The following is a 25,296-nucleotide window of genomic DNA, read 5'->3' on the forward strand; positions in this document are numbered from 1 at the left end:
TTAACTGAATGTTTTCTGTGAAGGGCCAGATAGTAAATGTATTAGTTTGCTACAGCTGCCATAACAAAGCAGCACACGTTGTGTGGCTTGAAACAACAGAAATGTATTGTCTCACAGTCCTGGAGGCTGGACATCCGAGATCAAGGTCTTGGCAGGTGGGTTCCCCCTGTGCACCGGGAGGGAGCATCTGTTCCATGCCTCTGGCCCAGCTTCTGGGAGTTTGCTGACAGTATCCGAGGTTCCTTGGCTTGAAGAATCATCACCCCGATCTCCACCTTCATCCGCACATGGCATTTTTCCTGTGTGTGTATCTGCATCCAAATTCCCTCTTTTCATAAGGACACTGGTCGTACTGGGTGAGGGGACCACCCTGCTCCAGGATGACCGCATCTCAACTGATGTATCTGCAAAGACCCTATTTCCAAACAAGGTCACATTCTGAGGTACTAGGGGTTAGCATGTCAACATACAGATTTGGGGGAGGGGAGAATACACAATACAGCCCATGACAGTAAATATTTTAGACTTTGTGGGTCCCACAGCCTCTGGTGCAACTACTCACCTTCACCCGTGTGGTGCAGAAGCAGGCAGGTACGATATGGGTGAAGGAGCACAGCTGTGTTCTAATAAAACTTTATTTACAACACTGGGATTTGAATGCCACATAATTTTCCCATGTCAAAAAATATTCTCCTTTTGAGTTTTTTTCCAAACACTTCAAAATGTCAAAATCATTTTTACCCCAAGGGCCATACAAAACTAGGCTGGGGGCTGGATCTGGCCAGCTATCTGCGGTTTGCCTACCACTCCTGGTCTCAAAGGTAAAATCTGTCTGAGGCAGGCCTCCTCCACCTGAGAACGTGGTGGTCCTCGGACCACGAGCAGATGGGATGGCAGGTCTGGCCAAGTCCCTCCAAAGAAAAAAGGAAACCCAGAGTCCCTGCCCTGTGGGTGTCACAATGAGCAACTGACCATGGAGGCCCAACAACAAAGGCCGTAATTAGAGTGATGCCAGCGGCAGGGTCAATTTGTTGGGTGCCCACAATCTTTGATTTGCCTGGGGTGACCTGAAACAAGTCACTCTGAGACACTTGGGTTTCAGTTTCTTTCTGGGCACAATCAGCCAGTCCACTAACCACCCCAGGGAGAAGAGGATCAGCTCATTAAAGATTATAAAGCACTTTGAAAAGATAAAGCCTTTACATGCGTGCAGTCGGCAAGTCATTCTGTGAAAGAAGATGCAGTTTTGGGAAAGGTGAGAGGCAGGAAGAAAGGGGGCAGAGGCCGGCGGAGCTGCTTGGGGCACGTCCGGGGGCTGGGTGGGGAGGTGGAGGCAGGAGTCCAGGAAGCTGCTGCCTCCCCAGGCCCACCAGGCTTCTCGATCCCACAGACTGGCATCTACCTGGGTTTCACGGTGACACTGTCCCTCTGTGAAGGGGGAGCCTTCCCTGGGAGGTGGTCGCATAAACATTAAAGCAAAGGGCGGGAATCCCATTGGCTGGCTTGTGGAGACCTTCCGAGCCCTGGAAGGCGGCCAGCAAGTACCTGTCGGAGCCCATTGATAAGTCCGCCAGGGTCTGATGGGCAGTGTACAGTTACACCTCAGTCTATGATGCCAAACATACACGTCAAATTTCAGCCTGGACACTGCGGCCGCTGCCATTCTTAAATATGGACTGAAGACGGCAGGGAGCCTGGAGAGCTTTGCTGGCCACTGGGCTTTCAGGTAGGATCAAGGTAGCTTGCTTCAATCAAAGGGCTTGGAAAGAACTTGAGGAAAATTAAATAAGGATGCTCTAGAAATGCAAGGTGTATGTAACCCCTCCCAGGTTTGTGGACTGCCAGAGTTGGAAAAGGTCTCTACACCCTAGTGTGAAGTCTTTGTTTTAGAGTTGAGGACCCTGAGGCCTTGCGAGGTAAAGGGATGTGCCCAGGTCAACCATTTGGGGCCCAGTCAGGTCTTCAGACCCCCAGCCCCGTTCCTGTTTCACGGTGATACTCATTCTCACCCTAGCAGCCAGGACCAGTGTGGCGACTGCCCGTAACGGCAATTCCAAACACGCCTCCTGCTAATTGGGACCATTCAACAAAATCAAGGAATACAACTCAAAACCTGTCAGTTTCCACCTCTTACTGAGCCCAACCCAGTCCCACTTTATATACACAATGAAGGAGGGCACGGGAGGGTGGACCACGGTGGTTCCCAAACTCCAGGCTGAACTGACATTGAGAAAAGAATGACATTGAAGCGGCTCTTTTTTTGAAAATCAGATGACTCAATTTCAAGGACTGCCCTTTTCTCTGAGGTTGTGTCCTTCCTACTGTTTCAGTGTCCAAATGTCCTTTATTTTATGGACTGATGGTGATAGTAGACGGTAAGTTTTCTCCCCGGTGTCCTTATTTGGACATTGGAAATGAACTCGTTCCATGGAAATCAAAAGAGGACAATCCTCCTTCAGTCCTCTGTTTAAAAAGTCCCAAACCCAAGACATGTAAAAGTTTGTGAACCCCAGAGCTGGAAAAACCCACTCAGATCTACACTCTGGCGATTCCTCCTCAGGGCTAGACGGCGTGGTTGCCATGGTGATGCCAAGAGCAACGTCAGTGGCGGTGAGGACAGCCGCAGCCACACCGCACCAGCAGCTCGTGTTAATGGGGTGTGGACTGCGGGCCAGGTGCTGTTCTGGCATTTTCTACAGTCTGTTGAACCCTCACCACAATCCTATGAGGTGGAGACTATTACCACGCCCATCTTGACAAAGGAGTTCCCTGAAGTCCCAACCCTTGTCTCCAGTCTGACCTTCCACCCCTGCAGGACACATAAAGTGGTTACTTAAGTAACTGCTGTGTCTTATGTTCTGCATCAGATTTGCCTTTTTTGTCTTTGACATCATCGTTACACTCTTGTCCACAGACACTGCAGTTGGGCACGCAAGTTAATTTTGCTAACATCACACACAACACTGATTAACCAAAGTCAACTCTTTACTCAGTGCCCAGTGTAAATGCTCAGTAAATTATGGAGATAATATTCATTTCTATTCAGAAGCACAGTTCATCAGCTTTCTTCTGTCACTGGCACCTGGGCTATGTCCTTTCAGCCTGTCTCTTTTAGGTAAATGCATGATCACTGGATCCCTCCCCAGATTCAGGGACAGAGGAAACAGCAACTGTCCTCCAGGGGTTGCTCACCAGTGAATGTCCATTGCCCAGTGACCTCATCACACAATTTTTTATGATGTTGACCTCACCTATCAAACAGGTGAGGAGCTAAGCTGTGGAAAGGTTCTACTGCGGAAGACTGAATTGAACCCATCTGCTAGAAGAGAGTGCTAGACAGAAAAGAAACTTAGGTGGGACGACCAGCAAGACTCCCTGTGTGATCTCAGGAAAGGACTAAAAGTCTCTGTGTTTGAGTTTTGCCTTTCGTGAAATGTGATAAAAGAATCTTTCCAAGTATTCTCAGCACGGGGTGTGGGCACAGATGTAACTTCCAGACGGTCTTAAAAAGGCAGGGTGTCTTTTCCTGGCCTTGGGTGTTTGCTGCCTGTGTGATGTCACTTCATCTTCATAATGATCTGGATTTATGAGGACCCGGATTTGGTGGCTCAGGCCCACCCAGGGAGAAGGCGAGCCCCACTCCAGATGTGGCCCTGGTGATGCTCTCCATGCGAGGCGACCATCCTCAGTGTCAGGTGGGGATCACCCCTTTCTCGATTCCCACCCTCCCCCTGCGCCTCCTGCTGGGTGCCCTGAGGGAGGGGAGGGTCCCCACTCCCGCTGGGGACTGCCCCTGTACTGTGAAGGAAACTCATTGCTCTCCTGAGGGCCCGGCCCCTCCCTGGCTGAAGGCCCCCCACTCTCTTTACCCTCCCGAGAAGGCGGCCAAACAAAGCACATCTGTCTGCGGGGCTGAGGCTGCATTTTTGGAGCCAAAGTGTTTGGATTCGAATCCAGGACCTGCCACACCCAAGTCCTGCAGGTCACTCAGGCATGTTACTTCATTACATCCCTGAGATTATGTCCTTTGGCTCTTTCAGTATGAAAATAGTCTTCATTTTGTGGTGTGATGGTGACAATAGATGCCACTGTTTGTCCCCCATGTCCAAGTCTCTCTTTGGAAACTACCCTCTTACTCGGCAAAATAAAAAGTGGACAATCGTCTGGCAACCTTCTGTTTAAAAAGGAAGGTGAAAGTTACCAATACAAGGAATCTGAAAGTTCCAAAGAAACAAAGCTTCAGTTTCCTCATCAGAAAAATGGGGGTCAATGAATTACATTAATAAATAAATAAGTAAATTCAACTTGAAGTGCTTAGATCAGTGTTTGGCAAGAGTAACTGCTCAGTAAACAACCATCACAGTTACTATTTTATTTTTCCACCCCTATTATCACTCCCTGATCGCCCCACAATGGGTCCTGAGACGCCTCCTTATTTGACTGCCTGCTCCCCTCCAGTCGACATCCTCCCCAGCTCAGGTGCCTTGGCCTGGAAAGCCTGCAGAGTCCTCTGCAGACTCCTGTGGGGCACATTCCAGTGCTGGACCTGATTAGCTTGCTTCGTGGGGTCCAGGGTCAGCCACTTTCCTGGGAGCCCCACCTTCAGCGCTACTCGGTTATCCAGGAAGGCGGAAGCTGCCCTTTCCAGCTCTGTTAGCTTCCCTGGGGCCACCCCTCGACAGCCAAGGTGCCTCTTCTGGATCAGGGCCGGCTGAGGTCACATTGGTGGAGACACAGCTGCCTTGGCTTTTGTGGTGGTTTTTAACATGATTTCCCCGCAAGATCTGACATTAGATACCTATCTCTTAAGAGTCAGGGATTCGCACCCTTTTTCTGATGTCGCGAGAATAAAACATTTTGGCAGAAGTTTATCAGCCACCTGCATCTCTGTCAACTATTGAGGGATGTGGTTACGTTTTCTAGATCATCACATCAGAACCTCTCTCTCTCCCTTTCTCTCTCTCTCTCTCTCCCTCTCTGCCTCTCACTCTCCCTCTCTCTCTCTCATCCAGATCTGGTTCCATGGCTGAATGGCGTGTGTCTTAACTCACATCCCCACTGTGCCAGTCCTGGGGCTGTGTGTCCTCAGATCCTTTTCTTGTCCCTTCTGCTTTGCTCTGTATCATAAAGAGGCTGACCCTTGCCACCACCCTGTAGGCTGGCTGCCCACTGCACTCAGCCAATGGGAGACCCTGGCAGGACACTGGGGGTGGGGGGCAGAGAGAAGTTGGGGTATTCCTCCCTTTCTTTCTCGGGCTTTCCAGCAGCTCGTCTGCACTGTGGCTCCTAACAGGTCCTCCTTGCTCGCAGCTCCCATGAGGTGCCCCTTGCCCTTGGGCTCCAGTCCAGGCGGCGGGGCTCTCTGCTGACTCGAATCCCTGGGCTGTCCTGTTTCCCTGGGTGGCCATGTGCAAGAGACATCCAGCAGACTGTGCACTGTCTGCTCAAACTTAGGATATCTTCTTCCTGATCTTTCGCTTTAAACTGATTTTACATACCCCAAAGCAGCATTAATCATTTCTGAGCAGGTGAACCCCAGGTTAAGAACGTCTCCTCTGAAGGCTTTTTAATGATAAGTACAACGGCTGACTCATAGTTCTTTGGGCGGGAGGAGGGTGGGGCAGGGTGACAATCAGATAGCAGGATCCCCAGGTTTGTGCAGGTGAAGCCACGTCACCTGCCAGCCTGGGAACGTGTGCAATTCTCTTCTCTAATCAAGGAAGGCAGACGGGTGCGGGGGAGGGGGACTCCGCAGGCCTCAGGAGAGGGGACGGGAGAGCGGGGAACACTTGCCCTCTTTCTAAACCGGGGAGTGGGGGGACAGGCTGCGCCTGATTGCTCTTGGGATGCAAAGTGGGCTCAGTGCAGCCAGAATCTTCTTTGCCAAGAGAAGCCAGAAACTGTGTTCTTTCCGTGAAATCCCTCAACTTAAAAAAATTGGCAACTAAGTGAAAGTTTCCCAAAACACTGGGTAGCCAAACAAAGCACATCTGTCTGTGGGGCAGAGCGGCCCTGATCTTTACTCTGTGACCTCTAACTGATTACTAAGGACCGAATTAAATCTCCCTACGTTACTGGAGATTCCCTCTGAGGCAGGAAAAGCCCAGCCCTCCTGGCCCTGCGGAAGTCCCAAGTTCAGCCTGGCGTGAACATCAATAGCCAGGTTCCACACTGAGTGCATCCAACTTAGCCCATAACTGATTCCTAACCACGGGGTCGAAGGCCAGAGAGAGGTCAACAGAAGCCACAGACCAGCTTGTGCGTGCCTCTCGGACCTCTCATGAGGCGATGAAAAGCACAGGCAGAGGTCAGGGCTGGACCGCACATCTGCAGGCCCCTTGCCCCTCACAGAATGTGCTGCAGAACGCGCTGGAGAGCCTGGCTGGTGATTCTCGAGGAGGAGGCTGCGCATCTCATCTGCAGTGTCTCAAAAGCCAGGAGGCCTGAGATAGGAAACCAAGTGATCTCCTTTGGAGGCGGAGTGGCAACAAAAAGTTTGCAGGACGGCCTCCATTCCCAATCTGTTGAGTGATCTTGTGAAAAGCAAGTCAATGTGCCTCAGTTTCCCCATCTCTAAAATGGTAGTAAATACATATGATCCAAGCACCCCTGAGGATGCTGGCTGAGGACCACATCTGTGGACGTGAGAAAAATAAAGAAAATAAGCTGCCAAGGAGTAGAGCGGCTTTTGAACTCTTTCTCAGGTCCCTCATTTGGCTGCAATAAATAGAAAACTCAACCCTAAGTCAGGAAGGATCTTGACCGAAAGCGAGCCAAAAAGCAGCCTAAATCTTAGAAAGAAGCAGCCATTCTTTCCTCTGTCACTCTCCGGAGCGGCTGCCCTCAAGCTCCCTTGTCGTTTCACCAGCGGATGTGAAACCCAGCCCCCTAACTGGCTACCAACCAACGCGAGGGCCCCTGATTACCAGTATACGGTGGCGTCACTCCAGGTCCCTAACGGAGTTGGCTGCAGCCTCAAACTCCCCGATTGAACACTCGTCAGAAGTCTAGCTGAGGGAAACAGTGTTGATCGAGGGGCCTAAAGAATGGGGCCAATCTCTCCCAGAGACACACGAGTCTTCCCCGGAGCAGCCGAGCCCCCGAGAGCCCCCGAGAGCCCCCGAGAGCCCCCCGCCACCCGCGCTGCTCAGGTTCGCGCACGCGCTCTGCTCTGTGCTCAGCGCCACGCCACCTGCTCACACGGAGGGACAGTAAGAGACAACCCTGTGGAACTCGTATTTCCTGTAAGGATGTTCTCAAACATGTTTATTACCCGGCACGGTGTGTGTCCCTGTGATGAGGTCCCATGGGAAGGTGTTCTGTCTCGTCGCGGTGGGGGAAGGAGCTGTGTTTTTATCTCTTGGATATTGACTCATGTACCTGAAACCATCTTTCTCTCTAAGTCGCCTGCCAGATGCCCAGAGATAAATTTGTGGCCCACCTCTCACAAACTTATGAGCTACTCCACAGTTTGTGTACTAACCTCCCTCCAGACTTCATTTACTAGATAAAAAAATCTATTGTATTGGATACATTTAGGTAAATTGCTATAAATCCTGGTGGGACCAAGACAGGCTTATACACAGACACTGAAGAACTACTAAAACAAAAAGAATGTACATTTTTGTGGGTTGGCTACTTTAATAATTCTGGCTTTATTTTCTCTCATATCCCCCAAACAATTCTGTGCTATGTGATACTTGGAAGGCGAGTTTGCACATTTACTGAAACAATAGGATACTTCCACTTATTTCTTGAACCCCCTTTCATGGCCAGCATGGGGTGATTTCTGGATCGAACCCAAACTTGGGACTTGGGGCCCGTGGGTTCCTCTGTAGGCCAAGTGCAGTGGATGCGGGGTCCCGTTTGAGGATTTACTTCAACTGTCTTAACAACACGGACCTCTTTTGTGGAAGCAGAAGGCGCTCCCAGCAAATGTTGGCTGCAGATACGCTAGCCGAAACGTTACCACGGTCACGGCCCTTCCTTGAACAATCTAAAGTATATTTCCCTCTGTGTATATTTGGTTATTCAGATGCTTTAAAGCCCAGAAAACAATCATAGCTGAGGCCATTTCTGAGATGGGACTAAAAGAACCTACTTGGAGACAGATAAAAATAATGAGAATCTTGCTGTCAGGAAAGATTTAGAAAATATCACTGGCATTATTAAAATTTAATTTTTTACTCGACTTTTTGGTTCTCCTTTCCAGTGATAATGAGCAGGACTGCACACCTCCGCCTTGCTGGTACTTGTTTTGTGCAATAAATTCAGCCTTCCAGTCTGAAGACATTTCAGACAACAGTTTTGACTGCTATAGGCTTATTTTTTACCCTGTGCTGTGCTTTTGAGTCTTCCTATAAAAACCAGTTCATGAGATAATTTTCCACAAGGCCAGTGGAACTAATAAAAATCAATTTTGCCCAACTGGTTCAGAGAAATCTTGGGAATAGCCAAGGCAGAACTGAAAAAGAGGGGGAAAAAAAGAATCAATGTATTCACTAATGGTTGACTTCATAGAGGACTATCAAATTAGCTGACAGGAGATGCTAGCTGTTGGAATTTTCCTTTCGGCTTGAACAGAACACCTTTTAAGGGTCTAGGAAAGGCTTTTCTTCCCAGTGGTTGAAGTTACTTGAATGTAGTAATTGTGAGTTGCCCATGCCCTGGGTGACGAGGCTGAATTTGGGCCTGATGGATGGCGGCCTCTGCTGAAGTCAGGCCTGTCCTTCTATGTAAGAGAAGCTGGTTTTGTGAATGGGTGCGCTGGGTTTTATACAATTTACCCCAAAGCCACAGGATCAGTGGGTGAGGGACTTATCAGTGTATTCCAATACCCCAGGTTCTTAAAACATCCTCATCGCATCTCCACCAAGACCACCCATCTGACTCCCCATTTTGGCTTCCTGCCAATGGAAGTATGATCTCAAAGGGACACGTCTTTAAAGATCCGGAAGCAAGAGCAGGGTGTGGTAGCATGTAGACCACGTGCTCTAAAGCACATACTTTAACTACCACCTACATTCCTTAGTTCAAGACACTAGTTGGTTTGTGTAAAAACAATTGCAAGCCTTTGCACAGAAAAAAAAAAAAAAAAAAAAAAAAAAAAGACTGAAAGGAAATGTAGCCGAGCAGTGAGCTACACACAGCAGCCAAGGGTTTGCATATGGGTGGTGAGTGTTGTTTGCTTTCTATCTTTATGTATTTCTACATTTTCTTAAATTGTGTATTATTACACATACAGTTATTATTTAAAACAATGCTAAACTAAGAATTGAGTCCATTGGAAAAAGAAACATAATAATTTATTATGTTTAAGAAAGAGGGAATGTGTGAGAAAAAGAAAAACAATGGTAAAATTTATTTGTCTTTTTGGGGGCCCTTTATCATCCAAAGTGCTTCACACAAGTGCTTTTATTTAATCTTCATTCCAAGTCTGTGACAAAGATATCAATGTTACCGTTTTTCAGAGGAGAAAACTGAGGCTTAGGGAGGTTAATTTGCCCAAGATCGCACAGCTCGTCAGTGGCAAAGCTGGTGTTTAAAATCGGGTCCAATTTCAACGACCACGCGCAGAGCCTGGTGGGAAGAATAATGGCTGGCGTCACGGTGCATCTTCCATTGCAGCTCACTTTGCATTTATGAATCAAATCAGGGATAACAACATCTGTGCTTTTTTTTTTTTTCCTACCTTCAAGGTTCTTAGGATGTTCAAATTAGTTCATGCATGCAAAAACAGAAAAATTCAAAGTTTGCCTTAAAGAGATAGGGTGCTAGGATAATACTTCACATAACATTGGTGCATTGAGAGTTGCCATAAAGGCCATTCGGATACTGATAATTTTCAAAGAAAAAATACACTAAAATAGAATTAATACTAAAACTCCATTGAAAAGACTTGTTCTGGATCATTCAGAAGGGGTGAGAGGGTCCTGTCTTATCCTACCTGCCATGAAGACCACCAGTTTTTTTGCCTGTAATAAATCAGGTAAAAAGCAAAGGTTGTAAATACTGCATATATTATGACCCTACTTTTGCAAAAGGGAAAAGCATGTATAAACGTGGACACAAACTGGAAAGATATACATTGAAATGAAAGTAATGATTGTGTCTAGGTTTTGGGATCATGGTGATTTTTTAAAAAAATCTTCTATGACTCACTGCATTTTCCAGATTTTTTTTTTGTAATGAATATGCGCTATGTTTACAAAAACAGGCACTATTTATCAGCCTCCACACACAGATACAAAAACATTACCTTCCTCCTTGGATAAGATTGCAAAATAAATTCTGAGCTTTGCAGTTGTTTGAATTCTGGTGAAATAAAAGTTTATTTGGAATGCATTTTAAATTTTAAAACGAAGGGTGTAGCTACCCCAATTTCCTCACACAAATTGGGCTCAGTCTGTTGAGGGCTTTTGCCATATACAACTTGACTGTAAAACATCAGAGGTCAAGACGCCGGGGAATACACAGTGCACTTGGAGAATAAAACAGAAACATGCCTGGGACGGCCACGGTGTTGGAAGGCCTGTAGTGCCTGGTCTGATTCCAAAATGACCTGAATGTTTGCATGGTGGCCTCAGAAGGGGATGGAGTGCTTCCTGTCACAGCACACAATCAGTAGCTTAGCAGAAAAGCGCCACCCTGTTTGAAAAAAACAGGGCCCAGTTCAGATTTCAAGCAGTGCCACCAAGGAAGCTATTTTTAAGGACATAATTGCATTTGCAGCATCTGGTATTTTGCACACTCCATTTTTATGACTTCAGCATGATACATGTTCCGTAAGACAAACAAACAAGAGAGATTACGTGTGGGACGCTGGAGTCATGTCGAATATTTCTAGTATCGAAATCTTATAATAAGCCCTAGAGATTATTCCAGGGCCAAATAAAACATTACCCAACGTATAGGACGCCAGAATGGGGAATACTTGGCAGCCGAGGAGAACGGGGATTTACTTCATTTATTAGGCCAGTACACAGCCTCAGATGCTAACATGCACTGATAGGAAATGCCAACATTTCAACTTAAATCAAGACTCGAGTCCATAACATCGACACTTCAGCAGAAGATCACAAACAGCACAAATCTGGGTTTCTTGTACTAATTGGGGAGGTTTTCTAATTTGCTTATGATTTCTGCCTGATGTGGAGCTAATCTTCCTCCGGTTACCTCCTAACGCTGTCTAAAATAATCCGCTTACTCCTGGTCTGTCCGCAGTACTTTATATCAAATACCACTCGCTTCCTCAACGCAGCCACAGCAAAAGGCAGCCGCGGCCCCGGCCCGCCCTGCGCTTCAGCATCGCCGGCAGATGCTCCTACAGACAGAAGCCAGGCAAGGAACAAGGGTGCAGCCAGGCTTTTGAATAAGTAAGAATGATGAAATGCGTGCTCAACAGCACTAATTAACAATGAAAGCATAATCTGATAACTGTTTTGAAAAGACTGAGACAGATAATTTTGCTTTCTCAGACAGACAGGCAAAATATTTCAGGGTGTTCACCAGCCTATGTAATTATCACTATCAACATCCAAACTCGGTTCACAACTTTTTTTTCCCCTAAACATGCCCCCATTCCACTCCTCTCCCCCTTCCTGCCCCAGCACCTTTTAAAAGTCTCCTGTAAACATTTAGTGACTCATCCTGGAGGTTTTAGAGGTTTTAATTGATATGGGCCAGCAATGCCATTTCAGTAGTATTATTGCCCTATCTTGACTCACTTTTAATGAGTTAGATTTAAAAAAAAAAAAAAGAGTTTTGGGGAAGGGAATGTGTTAATTTTCACAAAGTAGAATATCCCAGAATTCTAATTCTCATTAAACACACTGTAAGGACATGTGTGCTGTGAGGAGGGAGGGGTCCCCAACACACAAAAGCGATGTGGGCTGTGGTGCGACATCGGGGGTGGGGGTGGGGTACAGCGTAGTACTGAAGCAAAAGCCAGGCTCTCCTCCCAGCTGGGCATAGCTGTGCGACCTTAATCAGGACACTGTCTCCTTCTGGGCCCGCATTTCCTTATCTTCAAAATGTTGGGTGCAAGGTCTGGGGGATTTCTAAGATTCCTTCTGCCACTAGGAATCTACGGTCCTTAATGAAAAGGTTCATTTTTTTTCCCTTAAAAATGTGCCTATTCTAAACAAGCAAAACCCAACTCCTCTTTTCCCGTTCTATGCAACACATCATATTCGAAAATATTTCCCTCAAATTTTCAGAGGTTACTGAAGGGGAAAAAAGTTATATTGTTTAATCCTGCTTTATAGAAGTTTGCTGTTTTATTAGAAAACAACCCTGAACAGTGATCAGTAAGGTATACGGACCCAAAGTGGGGGGAGGGAGGAGGCAAGGAGAAAGAGGCCGCCTTCAAGGGCCTTGTGGAAATGTATAAAACAAGCAGCGAGATAGTCCTTTGCCAAACACTGTCATAAATTTTTTATTTGGCAGCTAACATTCTCACTAGTTTTCTTGGCAGCAATTGGGACCTTTAGCAAGAAAGGTGCAGGAGAAAAATACCTTGTTTAGAGATGTTTTCAACACTTTCTGGGATTTTTCAGAACTTCTGCCTGCAGCACATTTTTACAACTACAGTCTCCAATCACCTGATGAGTGGGTGGTGGGGTTGAACTTTTTTCTTTAAGGAAAAAAAAGAGAATACAGGGAGAGAAAGCCAACAAGCAAGGCTACCCCCCTCTGGCCTTCCACCGAGCCCATCTTTCTTATTTTTCATGGTAGGTATTTCTGATATCCAAGTGCTTAGCCTTCCCTGTCTAGACAAAAAAACTGAAAATAATATCAGAATGTACCTTTTGTTGGGCCTGATACTATCTATATTGTATTCCCCGATGACAGAGATAAATGAAAGTGAAACAGGCTAATGACTAGGCCATTTTTCTTACACAGTTCTGCCCAAAACAGGTCCCACCTGCTGCCTCTGGGTCAGTTAATGGGCTGATGTCAGCACACGCAGACACGACATCACACTGTTGAGGGGGAAATGCGTGGCGTGAAAGCTCGTGGAGCTGATCATCAGCCGTCTTGGGGAACCTCAGGCCCTGAAGCTCTTTGAGGAGAAGGACTGGGAATTCTGGGAAATAAGTGGCCAACATCCACAAGGAATTGAGGATAAGGTCTTTTCATTACAACCACATCCTAAATACTTTATGCAGACTAGCAAAATTCTTATACCAGGGGACTTCCAGCTCTGAGTGAAGAGGTCCACAAATTCACTATCCTCCCCCCAAGTTTAAAACTGAACAGTTGTTAAAACAATGCTTTCAGGGTTCTGGATAATGACTAAAGGCAAAAGAAAAAAAAATTGAGAGGTGTTTATTCATAGAAAGCTGGCAGAACTTTGGGTAAGAAGATCCCTACCTCACCCCCTAACTTAGTTGGCTGGAATGATGGTTTTATGAGGGTGGGACTGCTAGAGAAGGCTGACTTGATTTGGAGCAGAAGGCAAAACCCATGCTTTGTGGCACTGTCAATAAAAGTAGCAAACTCTGTAGGAAACTGAATGGGAGAAACAGCACAATTCTGCTAGCCCGGGGTTGCAGTCCTGGTTGGGGTGAGCTACAGACCAACCAAAAATGTGATGGGAAGACCCTGGAACTGAGAGAGCCATGGATGTGCCAGATAAGCTATCCTCACATCTTTTGTCGATTGGGAAAATATGCGAATGTGCTGGGAAGACCTGAGAGACCCCAGTGAAAAGTCAGAGCCAAGGCAAGCTTGAGAACTGGCTGAACTTTGAATGTTCTTCTCAACCCACATACAGATTGTTTGGCAGAGGATGGAAGCCTAACGGGTTCAAGGTCTTTGAGCACAACCTATGCTTGATCATTGGCTGGCCACTAAGCTATGCACAAAGGGGCAACTCCTAGGAAGCAAGGCTCATAAAATAAAAATCAGAATTAAAAAAAAAAAAAAAGCAACAATTGAGTAGAGTGCAGGGGAGGTAGACCCTGCAGATTACACTAAGGCAAGCTACTTAAAACCATCAGAATCCTGAGTTGTTACAAAATATCATCTAAAATGTTTAGTTTCCAGCAAAAAAATTATGACATGTCAAAAAGAAAAAAGAAAAGGGAAAAGGGTAATCATATTCAGGGGGAAAAAGCAGCCAATACAAACTGATTCTGAGTGACTCCGATGTTGGATTTAGCAGACAAGGACTTCAAAGCAACTATTGTAAACATATTCAGAGAATTAAAGGAAACTATGTATAAAGAATTAAAAGAAATTATGATGACAATGCTTCAACAAATAGGGAATCTCAACAGTGAAAGAGGAACTATAAAGAATTCTAGAGTTGAAATGTACAATAAACTAAATGAATGGTAATTAGTGAACTTGAACATCTGCCAATAGAAATCATCCAATCTGAAGATGAGAAGGATAAAAAGTATTGAAGAAAAATGAGCAAAGCCTCAGGGACCTGTGGGACAATAACAAGCATACCAACACATGTGCAATGGGAGTCCCAGAAGGAAAAGAGAGAAGGAGAAATGTGGCAGAAAAATATATTTGAAGAAATAATGACTGGAAGAGAAAATCTTAAAAGCAGCAAGGGTTCAAAATAACTCATTATGCAGAAATAAACAGTATGATTGATAGCTGACTTCTCACCAGAAACAATGGAGAAGAGAGTTAAACAACATACTCAAAGTAATAAAATGGTGGGTGTAGGAGTAACCTGTCTACCAAGAATTCTCTATCTAGCAATAGCATTCATCACAAATGAAGGTGACACAGACATTTCTAGGTAAAGAATGAGAGAATTTTTTATTAGCCTTATAAGAAATACTAAGTGAGAAATACTTCAGGCTGAGAGGAAATGGTACCAGATGGTAACTCATATCCACTGAAAGAAATGAAGAACACTGGAAATGGTAAATATGTAGGGTACATATGGAAGACTGTATAACTATATATTTTCTCTTTTCTTCCCTTAATGTGTTTAAAGAACATAAAGATTGCATAAGCAATAATTATAATTACAACAATCAGTATTGTTTGGTTTATAATATATAGATATGACAATCATAGTACAAAAGAAGAGGAGGAAAATGGCCATATTGGAATAAACTTTCTATGTTTTATTAGAACTAAGTCAGTAGTAAGCTAAAGTAGATTGAGAAAATTTAGGATATATATTGCAATTCCTAGAACAAAGACTAAGAAAATAACAATAAAAAATGTAGTTAAGAAATCAGCAGATGGATTAAAATGGTACACACAAAATATCTATTTTTTTAAAAAGAAAGCAGAAAAGAAGAACCAGAGGAACAAAAATACAAGGCAAATAGGAAACAAACAGCAAAATGGTAGACATAAATCCGACAAGATAAAAAATCATACAAATGTTACGGGACTAAGTGATTCAATCAACGGCAGATTGTCAGACTGGATAAAAAAGATACAACTTTATGCTGTCTACAAGACACATATGCCGTCTAAAGAGACACACTTTAGATTCAAAAGCACATATAGGTTGAAAGTTAAAAGAAGGAAATATGTATATATTATATATATATACACACACACACACACCCTGCAAATAGTAAACATAAGAGAGCTGGAGTGTCTACATTAATATTAGACAAATGGACTTTAGGACAAGAACTAGTCCTAGAGACAAAGACAGAACAGTTCATAAATATAATAGGGTGAATGCATCAAGAAGATATGGCAATTATAAACATACAAATATCTAATAACCAAGTCCCCAAATCCATGAAGCAGAAACTTACCAAAGAAAAGAGAAATAGAAAGCTCAGTAATTATATCTGCAGATTTCAATAATTTGCTCTCAGAAAAACTGATAGAATAACCAGACAGAAAATCAGTAAAGGAGACCTCAATACTATCAGCCAACTTGACATAATTAATATTTATAGAACATCTCACTTGATAACAGTAGAAATACACATTCTTTTAAAAATCATGTGATAAAGCCCCCAGCATAGTACATATATAGGCCATAAAACAAGTCTAAATAAATTTAAAAGAATTTAAATAATAAAAAGTATGTTCTCTAATTACAACAGGACTGAGTTAGAAATCAACAATAAAAGAAAGTAATTTGGGAAATCCCCAGATTAGAAAATTAAGTAACACACTTCTTATAAATCCATGAGTCAAAAAAGAAACTACAAAGGGAATTATAAAATGTTTTGAAATGAATGAAAATAAAACAATAACTGTCAATAAAATTTGTGGGATACAACAACGCAGAACTTGGTGGGAATTTATTTTCCTAATTTGAAGAAAAAGATTTCAAATTAATAATCTAAGCTACCACAATAAGAAATTAGAAAAAGAGCAAATTAAGCTCATCACAAGCAGAAAAAAAGGAGTAAGGGTTAGAGCAGAAATCAAAGAGCTTGGAAAGAGAAAACAATAAAGAAAATAAATGAAACCAAAAGTTGACTCTTTGAAAAGATCAACAAAACTTGATAAACTTTTAGCTAGAATGACCAAAAAAAGGAAGAAGACATGATTACCAATATCAAGAATGAAAGAGGAACATCACTACTGACTTAATAAAAATTAAAAGGATTAAAAGGAAACATTCTAAACAATTTTATGTCAAAAAAATTAGACAATTTAAGTGAAATGTACAATTTCCCAGAAATACACACATTATAAAAACTGACTCAAGAAGTCATAGGAAATCTGAATGGACTTTTAACAAGTAAATAAATTGGATTAGTCATTTAATTTTAGCCATTTGGTCATCGTCTCACAAAGCCCAGCACCATACGGCTTAAATAATGAATTCTATCACATATTCAAAGAAAACATTCTTAAACTCTTTTAGAAAATACAGAAGAGAATACTTCCTGACTCATCTAAGAGGTCTGTATTACCCTGATATAAAAGTTAAACAAAGACATCACAAGAAATATTCAACATGAACATAAGACACCAAAATCCTTTACAAATATTACCAAACTGAATCTGGCAACATACTAAAAGGATTAAACACCATGACTTGCATTATCCCAGTAATGCAAGGTTGGTTTAATATAAGAAAATCAATTAGTGTAAATACACTGCATAAATAGCATGAAGGACAAAAAAACACATGCTCATCTTATTAGACACAGAAAAACATTCAGCAAAATCTAACACCCATTCATGATAGGAACTCTCAACAAACCTAGAATAAAAGGGAACTTCTTCAACCTGATAAAGGACACTTACGAAAAACCGATGGCTAACGGCATGCTTAATAATGAAAGACTGAATGCTTTCCCCATAAGATTGGGAATGAGGCAAAAAAGTCTGCTCTTACTACTTCTATTCAACCTTGTACTGGAGGTTCTAGCCAATGCAGTCAGGCATAAAAAAGAAATAAAAGGCATCCTGATTATAAAGGAAGAAGTAAAAGTATCTTTATTCACAGATGACTTGATTCTGTGTGTAGAAAATCCTAAGGGATCTACAAAAAAGCTAGTGGAACTAATAAATGAATTTAGCAAGGTTGAAAGATACAAGATCAACACAAAAAATCAAATGTATTTCTACATACTAGTGATGAATAGTGTGCAAATAAACTTAAGAAAACAACTTAATTCAAATAGTGTCAAAAAGAATACAAAACTTAGTAATAACTTTAACAAAATAAGTATAAGACCTGCACACTGAAATCTACCAAATATTGCTGAGAAAAATTAAAGATCTAAATAAATAGAGAACAAGTCCATGTTCATGGGTTAGAAAATTCAGTATCAATAAGACGAAAGCTCAGTGCAATCCATATAAAATATCAGAGTTTTCTTTATGCATTTTTTGTGGAAATTGAAAAGTGAATCCTTAAATGTATATGTAAATGGGAAGAACTAGAATGGCCAAAACAATTTTGAAAAAGAACAAATTGGAGGACTTATATCAACTGATTTCAAACTTACTATAAAGCTAGAGTAATCAAGATAGTGTAGTATTGATGTAACGATAGATTTATAGATCAGTGGGACAAAATAGAAATTTAAAAAATGAACGTTTACATTATGATCAATTCATCTTTGACAAAAGAACCAAGGCAATTCAATGGTGTGAAGAGAATTAAATACCCATATTAAAAAAAAAAATAAACTTAGACCATTATCTCAAACTATATGCAAAAATTCAAAATGGAACAGAGACCTAAATGTAAGAGTTAAAACTATAAAACTTCTGGAAGAAAATCTTTGTGACCCTGGGATAGGCAAGACACTAAAAGCATAATCCATAAAATAAAATCTTGATAAACTGACTTCACCAAAATAAAAGCTTTTACTTTTCAAAACTCATCATTAAAAAAAATAAGACAAGCCACAGCCTGAGGGAAAATATTTGCAAAGCATATATCTAATAATAGACTTCTATCCAGGAGCAAAAAGATAAAAACTCAAAATTCAACACTAAGAACACAAATAACCCAATTAAAAAATTATAAAATTAAAAAAGAGCTGAATAGACATTTCACCAAAGACTACAAACCATGAATAAGCATATGAAAAAAAAGAGATCAATCTCATTAGTCATAGGAAAAAGCAAATTAAGATGAGAGAGCACAGCACACCCACTAAATGGCTCTAATCAAAAAGCCTGACAATTCCAAGGACGTGGAGTCCTCGTACCTTGCTGGTGGGAGTGTAAAAGGGAACACCTACTTTGGAAAACAGTTTGCCAGTTAAAAAAATGAACATATACATACCATAAAACTCAATAATTCTACCCTCATGTATCTACCTGAGAAAAATGAACATATGTCTATACAAAACTTGTATGCAAATGCTCACAGTAGCATATTCATAATAGCCCCAAACTTGAAACAATCTGAGTGTCCACCAACTGGTGAATGGTAAACAAAATGTGGTACAGCCTTACAGTGGAATACTATTCAGCAATAAAAAGTAACAACCTACTGATACTCGCTGAGGTATAGATGAACCTCAAAAACATGGTGGTGAGCAAAAGAAGCTAGACACAAAAGACTATACATATCGTACGATTCTATTTATATGAAATATCTAGAAATCAGATCAGTGGCTGCCTGGGGCTGGTAGTGGGAGCAGGGATTGATTCAATGCAAATAGGCATGAGGGAACACATAGGGTGATAGAAATATTTTTAAAATAGACCCTGGTGATGGTTGCACAGCTCTGTAAATTTACTATAAATCACTGAGCAGTAGGTTTATGATGTAAATTTTATGGTATACAAATGACACCCCAATGTAGCTGTTAAATTGTCTGTAGACTAACAAATGGCTCTTTGGGTTCCAAGGGAGATAGCATACCAGCAGGGAAGTGGTACAGTCAATCTTCCAGACTGAAGTAGTCCAACCTCCTGCCTCAACTCCCCTTTTGGTTACAGCAGCCTCTTTCTTTCTTTCCATCTGTAATTATTCGTTTCTTGACTGTCTCCTCCAGGAACTGGGATTATACAAGAGCAAGATTCAAGTCTGCCTCAGTCTTTCTTGTACCCATGACCTATTCTAGTGCTTGGCATAGTAATAGGTATCAATAAATATTTTGATGAATGATGAATGATGTGGAGAAAGAGGAGACATATTTGGGTTTTCCTTTAAAAAAAAAACAACGTATTCATTTGCCTGGATTGTTTGCAAATACCTTTATCATGGAACTTCATTCACTTCTGCAAAATTCACCTGTCATGTGCCAGGCATCATGTGTTTGGTATTAGAGAATGAGCTTAAACAGAGCTGGGGCTCGTGTTCTCAGGAAGCTCATGGTCTAATGGAAAAGAAGACCCAGTATTCTGCTGTCTAATGAGCATGATGAGTGGCATGGCCTGGCCTACAGATCTGGAGGGAAGGGGCAGAGAACGAAGTGCCTGTGAATCCAGAAGAGCACAGTAGACACTGCTGAAAGGTAAGCTGACTTGCAGCCCAGGAGACGACCTGCCTTCTGCTTAAGAACTTGTTCCTCCTTTATTCAAATCAGTGTGGCTTTGTAGGTATCAGCCACACTTGAGGGCATGGCTCTCAAACGTGGTCCAGGGATCCTTTAAAAGGAGGCCCAGGAAGTCAAGTCTATTTTCATAATAATACTATGATGTTATCTACCTTTCCTACTCTCCTGCTCTCATCAGTGTATAGTGGAGTTTTTCAGAGGCTACTAGATGTGTGGCATCATGACAGATTCATGAAGTACTTGGGACCCGAGCAGTCCTCTATTAAGTCAGATGTTAAAGAGATTTGCACTGATGTAAATCGATGCCCCCTTCTGACGCATTCTGTTTTAGAAAATATAGTTATTTCTCATAAAATGTTTGTTCATGGGTAATTAGCTTACTGTCACTATTTATAAATGGATTCGTATGTATTTAAATTTGTCTCAGTTTCAATTTCTAATATAAAAATACTGATAGATGTAACTCACACAAACAAGAACTCTCTGGGGTTCTTGATAATTTTTAAGAATGTACAAGGGTCCTGGGACCTAAAGGTTTGAGAACCACTGTCCTAGGGGGAAGCAGAGGGAGGGATGTCGGGCATTTTACCTACAGAATCCATCAGTCTAGACACTGGAAGGCAGGTACAGAGCATAAGTGAAAGCCACCGAGGACCAAGAACACTTATAAAGGTGTGCAGGATGGGTTCCCGGGAGAGCTGTAAGTCCTGAGGATGTCTGCATTCAGCGAACCCTCAAAATGCAGCAGGGCCATGACCTCAGGGGGACACACCAGCCCGGGGGTCTGTTCCCCGCAGCTATCAAAACTGCACAAGTGCACGGTGCTAAGAACTGCTTTGACCCTTCCTAAGCAAAATGGTTCAAGAGAACAGTGAATTACCCGAAGTCAGTAACTTATAATGACATCTTACACCCATTGCTAAATTACTGCTAAGTGGAAGAGAATGTGACAAGGCAGAAAAACAGGATCGGGTTATGCTGAAAGGCAACCTCTAGAGAGTGAAAGACGGCAAAGTGTAAGGATGAGAGTGTTAGCTTCAGAGCTGGTCTTCCTGGGTTGGATCCTGGTTCTCTGCCACTCTTCTGTTGTGTGACCTTGGACAAAGTCCTTAGCAATCTGGGCCTCAGGATAATCACAAAACCTATCCTATAGGGTTGTAGTAAGGATTAAATGAGATAAACCAGATGAAGTGATGAGCATATAGCCAACATAAAAGTAAAGGGCTGGTATTATTATTTTTGTGACCATCCCTTTGCATGGCTAAGGAGGGTCTTAGAAGCTCTAGAGCTGCCTATGCTGGGGAGGGGCTTCCCCACATCGGTTTCCATGGTTATTGGGCTGACAAAGCCTCCTAGGGGAGTGGCTGCCTCTGGGGGCACTGAGTGAGCCCTGTATCCCCATCCGCAGCAGTCATGGACTTCTGCCCATCTTCCTTCCCCTTACCCACCACTCCTAGGTCTTGGTTAGCTACATCGTTGGCATCTGTGGGAAAACATTACTGACCGTGCTTATATTCAGGGGTGCAGAAGTCCTTTCCTGTATAAGTTTACAGTGGAGAACAATGAAAAGACTAAAATCCAAAGCCAACAGGGGCCAAGGGATCTGCCTACATCTTGGGTTTTGCCATGATGTGAAAACACATGGCTTCAGAGTGTAACATGAACAGCCCGGAGATCTCTCCAGGGTGGAATCTATGTTTTCAGCTATGCAGAAATATGGACCTTTCAGAAACTCAGGGGGCGGGCGTGTTAAATGAAAATCAAGATAACCTTTCCTAAGCATGCTTTCCCCATATACTTCAAACTCTTTCCTTTTTGATGGGAATAAGAGTTGGAGAAATGCCTTAACACAGGGGAAGTGTCTATTTTTCTCCAGCCTCACTCGAGTTGGGCACGCTTGGGTGAAGGGGAGGTTTGCCATTTGTAGACAAGAATGAAGCCTTTTGTGAACAGCCTAAGTACACCACTGACTTGCTTTAAAAAGTGTCAAAGGCTATTTTTGGAGACCATGCGGTTGGCTGTGCCAAATTGAAACATTGACTTATCGCCGGATTTAGCATTAAAACATTAGAACTTACAATTAAGACGACTCTGTTTACTCCGAATGAGTTTGTCAACATGCTGCAAATATATTTCTGTTATCATAATAAAACCAAGAAACGGGCGGGTGTGGTTTCTCACTGTTAAGGCCACACTGCCAGGCGCTTCAGAACGCTGAAATGTGACCTACCCTGCCCTATAGGCCAACTTCTCTTCCCCAAGAGCGGATGCTGGGTGTAGCTATATTAGTGCATAATAGGTTTATTCTCATTCACAAAACAGGAATTACTTTATGGTTCCAAAGTAAAACTAGTTTAAGAAATACGCTGGCAGATTTGCCATGGATGTGGTCTCTGACACGTACACACGGGGAATCTGCTATTAATCACACATTAAGACTTGAACATTAAAAAAGACAAGGCAGACAACCATTAAGTTCAAGGTCTGAATTGATAAAGAGAGAGAGAGAGAAATTAACGGGCCTGTGTCCGCTGTTATGTTTAAACTAAGTATTGCTTTAAAAGATAGCCATCATCTTTTTCCATCTTCACCCCATTTTATTTCAAGGTCGGTCTGCGTTTTGTTTGGTTTTTCTCACTCGGACACAGACAACAGTTCTCGGAAAAAGCACAGCCCTTTGGCTGTTCCGCTCGCTCGCCGCACCAGGACAGGAATGTGCTTGTTCGGCATTTGTCCGTGAGAGCCTGGCCTCCACGGACACTGGAGACCGGGAGAGCGAGGAGCACGTGCGGGGATCGGCTCGGCACCGAGGCCCTGCAGGCCTTTGTCACCACCTGCCGCAAGGGTTAAGGTGGCCATGGTAATTATGCCAAGGCCATGCATTACTCTGACAAAGTAATCCATCAAATAATTTCTCACAATTTCATTTCACCCTTCGAATTTTCTTTACCTCCAAAGCCAGCTGGATATTATATTACTGGAGCTGTTGAAAGGGTGCAACACTAGCCATGAAGCCAAAGGCCACGGCAACTATGCAATGCATAAATTTTTATTGTTTGCTCAGTATTGAAATCTCATTAGGGTCCATAATTCATCCGAACACCGTGAACATTTACATCTGTTGATCATGAGAACTTAGAAGGAATGTACACCTTTGGCTAACTTGTTTTTAGAGGCTGCAGAGGGTGTGCGTGTGTGTGTGTGTGTGTGTGTGTGTGTGTGTGTATGCATGCACGTACATACATTCATATGTTTTTAGCCCTTGAACAGCTGTGGTTTAAATATCCCTTACTCAAACCAATTTCCAACCTGAATTTAAATATCCCAAAGTTGTTTTCATTTGGCAGCTTTCAGACAAAGACTCAGTTCTCTTCGAGTCCAGCCTAATCAATGTTGGAAAATTCCACTCACTGCACATTGTCCTTAATGCAGCTCTGCTGTGTTAATTACATCAGAATTATCCCAGAGATTACACGCCTTTCATTCAACATATATATGTTTTTGTCTTCACTTAATTATGTCTTCAAAATATATTCGAGAGAGAGAGAAAACACAACCATGACTGTTTCTGGGTCCCAGGGACATCCAGGTTTGTTTAGGGTGTGTGTAGTGAAACATCTTTCCTAAGTTCTGCCCTTTTGATCTGACCGTATTTTCATTTTCAAGGCTCTTAGCAGTTCCTTGTACACTGTACTTTGAAGGTGGCAAACAGTGAACCATGACTCAGAAATGGAAGGGGATGGGGCCTTAGGGGCCATCTAACCAGGCCAGCCCCTCTCCCAGGCAGGAATCTCCCTGACGATACCCCCTGACAAGTGATCGTTCAGGAATGCATCCATTTTTGGAATGAACTGTGGCAGCAGCTGAAAGGCTCTTAGCAAACACTGCCTAGCAGTTCCGGGCAGAGATGAAGAATCTGTGTCCGATGAAAAGTCCAGAGGGAATTTAGGGAGACCAAATGTAATTACCCAGCCTGGCATCTGGCTAGGGCATCGGCTCTAACAGCCCCACTGTAATTCCAGCTGATGGCAGTGACACCTTGTGATGAGAGTCTTGTCAACTACAAGCTGCTCCTTAGCAGGCCTTCACTAATACGCTGCGACAGGGAAAATCAGATACAGATGTTTTCACTCAGAAGGCCTTGGAAACGCTAAAGTCCTATCTTCTTCTCAAGGAGAAAAGGCATGCATGCACCTCCACACAAGAAAAAAGACCCCAAAGGTCCCTCGTCCCGGCCAGCCTGATCCATGCCTTGGCACAACGTCCTTTTCCCGTGTGCTCTCCAAGTGGGCTCCAGGTCCCAGAGGTCCACTCCCGGTGCTGCTGGGATGGTCTCGGCTCTCAACTGGTTATGGCCAGTGAAGTGACCCTGGACACACAGGGTCGAGCAAGCCTGGAGCAGGGCAATCTGGCTCCAGGCCAGAGCACAAGTCTCTCTACTCTGAGGTAAAAGGCAAGAGGCCGAAGTCTGGGGATGCAAAGATGGGCCAACCGACAGGTGCCTGTGCTCACGGAGCTTACAGACCCGAACAAAACAATCACACGCTCACAGTGCACAGTTCATGTACCACAGCACTGTACAGGGCTATGAAAAAGCAGATATGAAAGCAGGAGAGTCTCAAAGAGGGGACGTGAGTCGGTTGGGACTTGGAGGAAAGCAGATGCTGAAAGAGAGTCAGGAGTGGAAGACGTTTGGTGGAGGCTCACACCTGTGAAAGATAAACGGAGAGTAAGCAGGATGGGACAGGGAAGGGCCTCAGAACATCATGCAGATCCGACACCTACGAAAACAAAGGGGGAAGAAGCAGGAATGGGCAGGTAGAGCCTCAGACCACGGGGCAGATGTGACCAAATCTCAGCCAACCCAGTGAGGGGCTCTAGGGCAAAGACGGCTCCGTCCGACTAGAGGAACTGCGCATCGGGCAGAAGGGGCTTGCCCCTAGGGCCCCCACTGTGCTCAGTCAAGGGCTCAGGGCTGCCTGGGAAGAGGCTGGTTCAGTTCTGAAGCAGAGCTGGGTACCTGCCAACACCTGGAGTGACCGCATGCCTTGACGGCTGTCCTCCCTCGGGCTGCCACAGGACCAAGCTCCTCTAGGGGCCTGGAGGGAGCTTCCCTAAGGTGGGGGTGATATTGAGTTGGGGTCTGAAGGATGTCCTGGGCTAATAATTAGGGGAAGGGTTGGGGACAGGAGAAAGATTCCAGGCTGGGGGCACAGCATGGGCAAAGGTCCTTTATCTGGAGGGCACACTGACGGGACTGAGAGAGGCTCTGGGCTCAGACAGAAGAGGGGAAGGACATGAGGTGAGCGGGATGCAGAGGTCAGATCACGCTGGCCTGTGGACCAGCATGAGGATCTTGTTTCCTACCGGC

The 25,296-nt window shown here is 43.6% G+C and overlaps 1 protein-coding gene across 9 annotated transcripts in view; it reads right to left on the reverse strand.

The window, feature by feature from the left end:
• Positions 1-25,296, reverse strand: part of VTI1A (vesicle transport through interaction with t-SNAREs 1A) — a 341,670-nt gene that overhangs the window by 17,984 nt on the left and 298,390 nt on the right. For 2 of the 9 annotated variants that reach the window (XM_045506550.2, XM_045506549.2), the window contains one exon: positions 9,290-9,579. The exons of 4 other annotated variants lie outside the window; for them this stretch is intronic. In XM_045506550.2, the coding sequence (XP_045362506.1) occupies positions 9,426-9,579 (154 nt within the window). In that variant the 3' untranslated portion in view covers positions 9,290-9,425. Of the gene's footprint in view, positions 1-9,289; positions 9,580-10,302; positions 10,648-25,296 lie in introns of those variants that run through there. 3 more of the 9 variants (XM_045506551.2, XM_045506552.2, XM_074373638.1) reach the window with 2 other exon arrangements.

This window comes from Camelus bactrianus, chromosome 11, assembly GCF_048773025.1.
Source record: "Camelus bactrianus isolate YW-2024 breed Bactrian camel chromosome 11, ASM4877302v1, whole genome shotgun sequence".
Lineage (NCBI taxonomy): Eukaryota > Metazoa > Chordata > Mammalia > Artiodactyla > Camelidae > Camelus > Camelus bactrianus.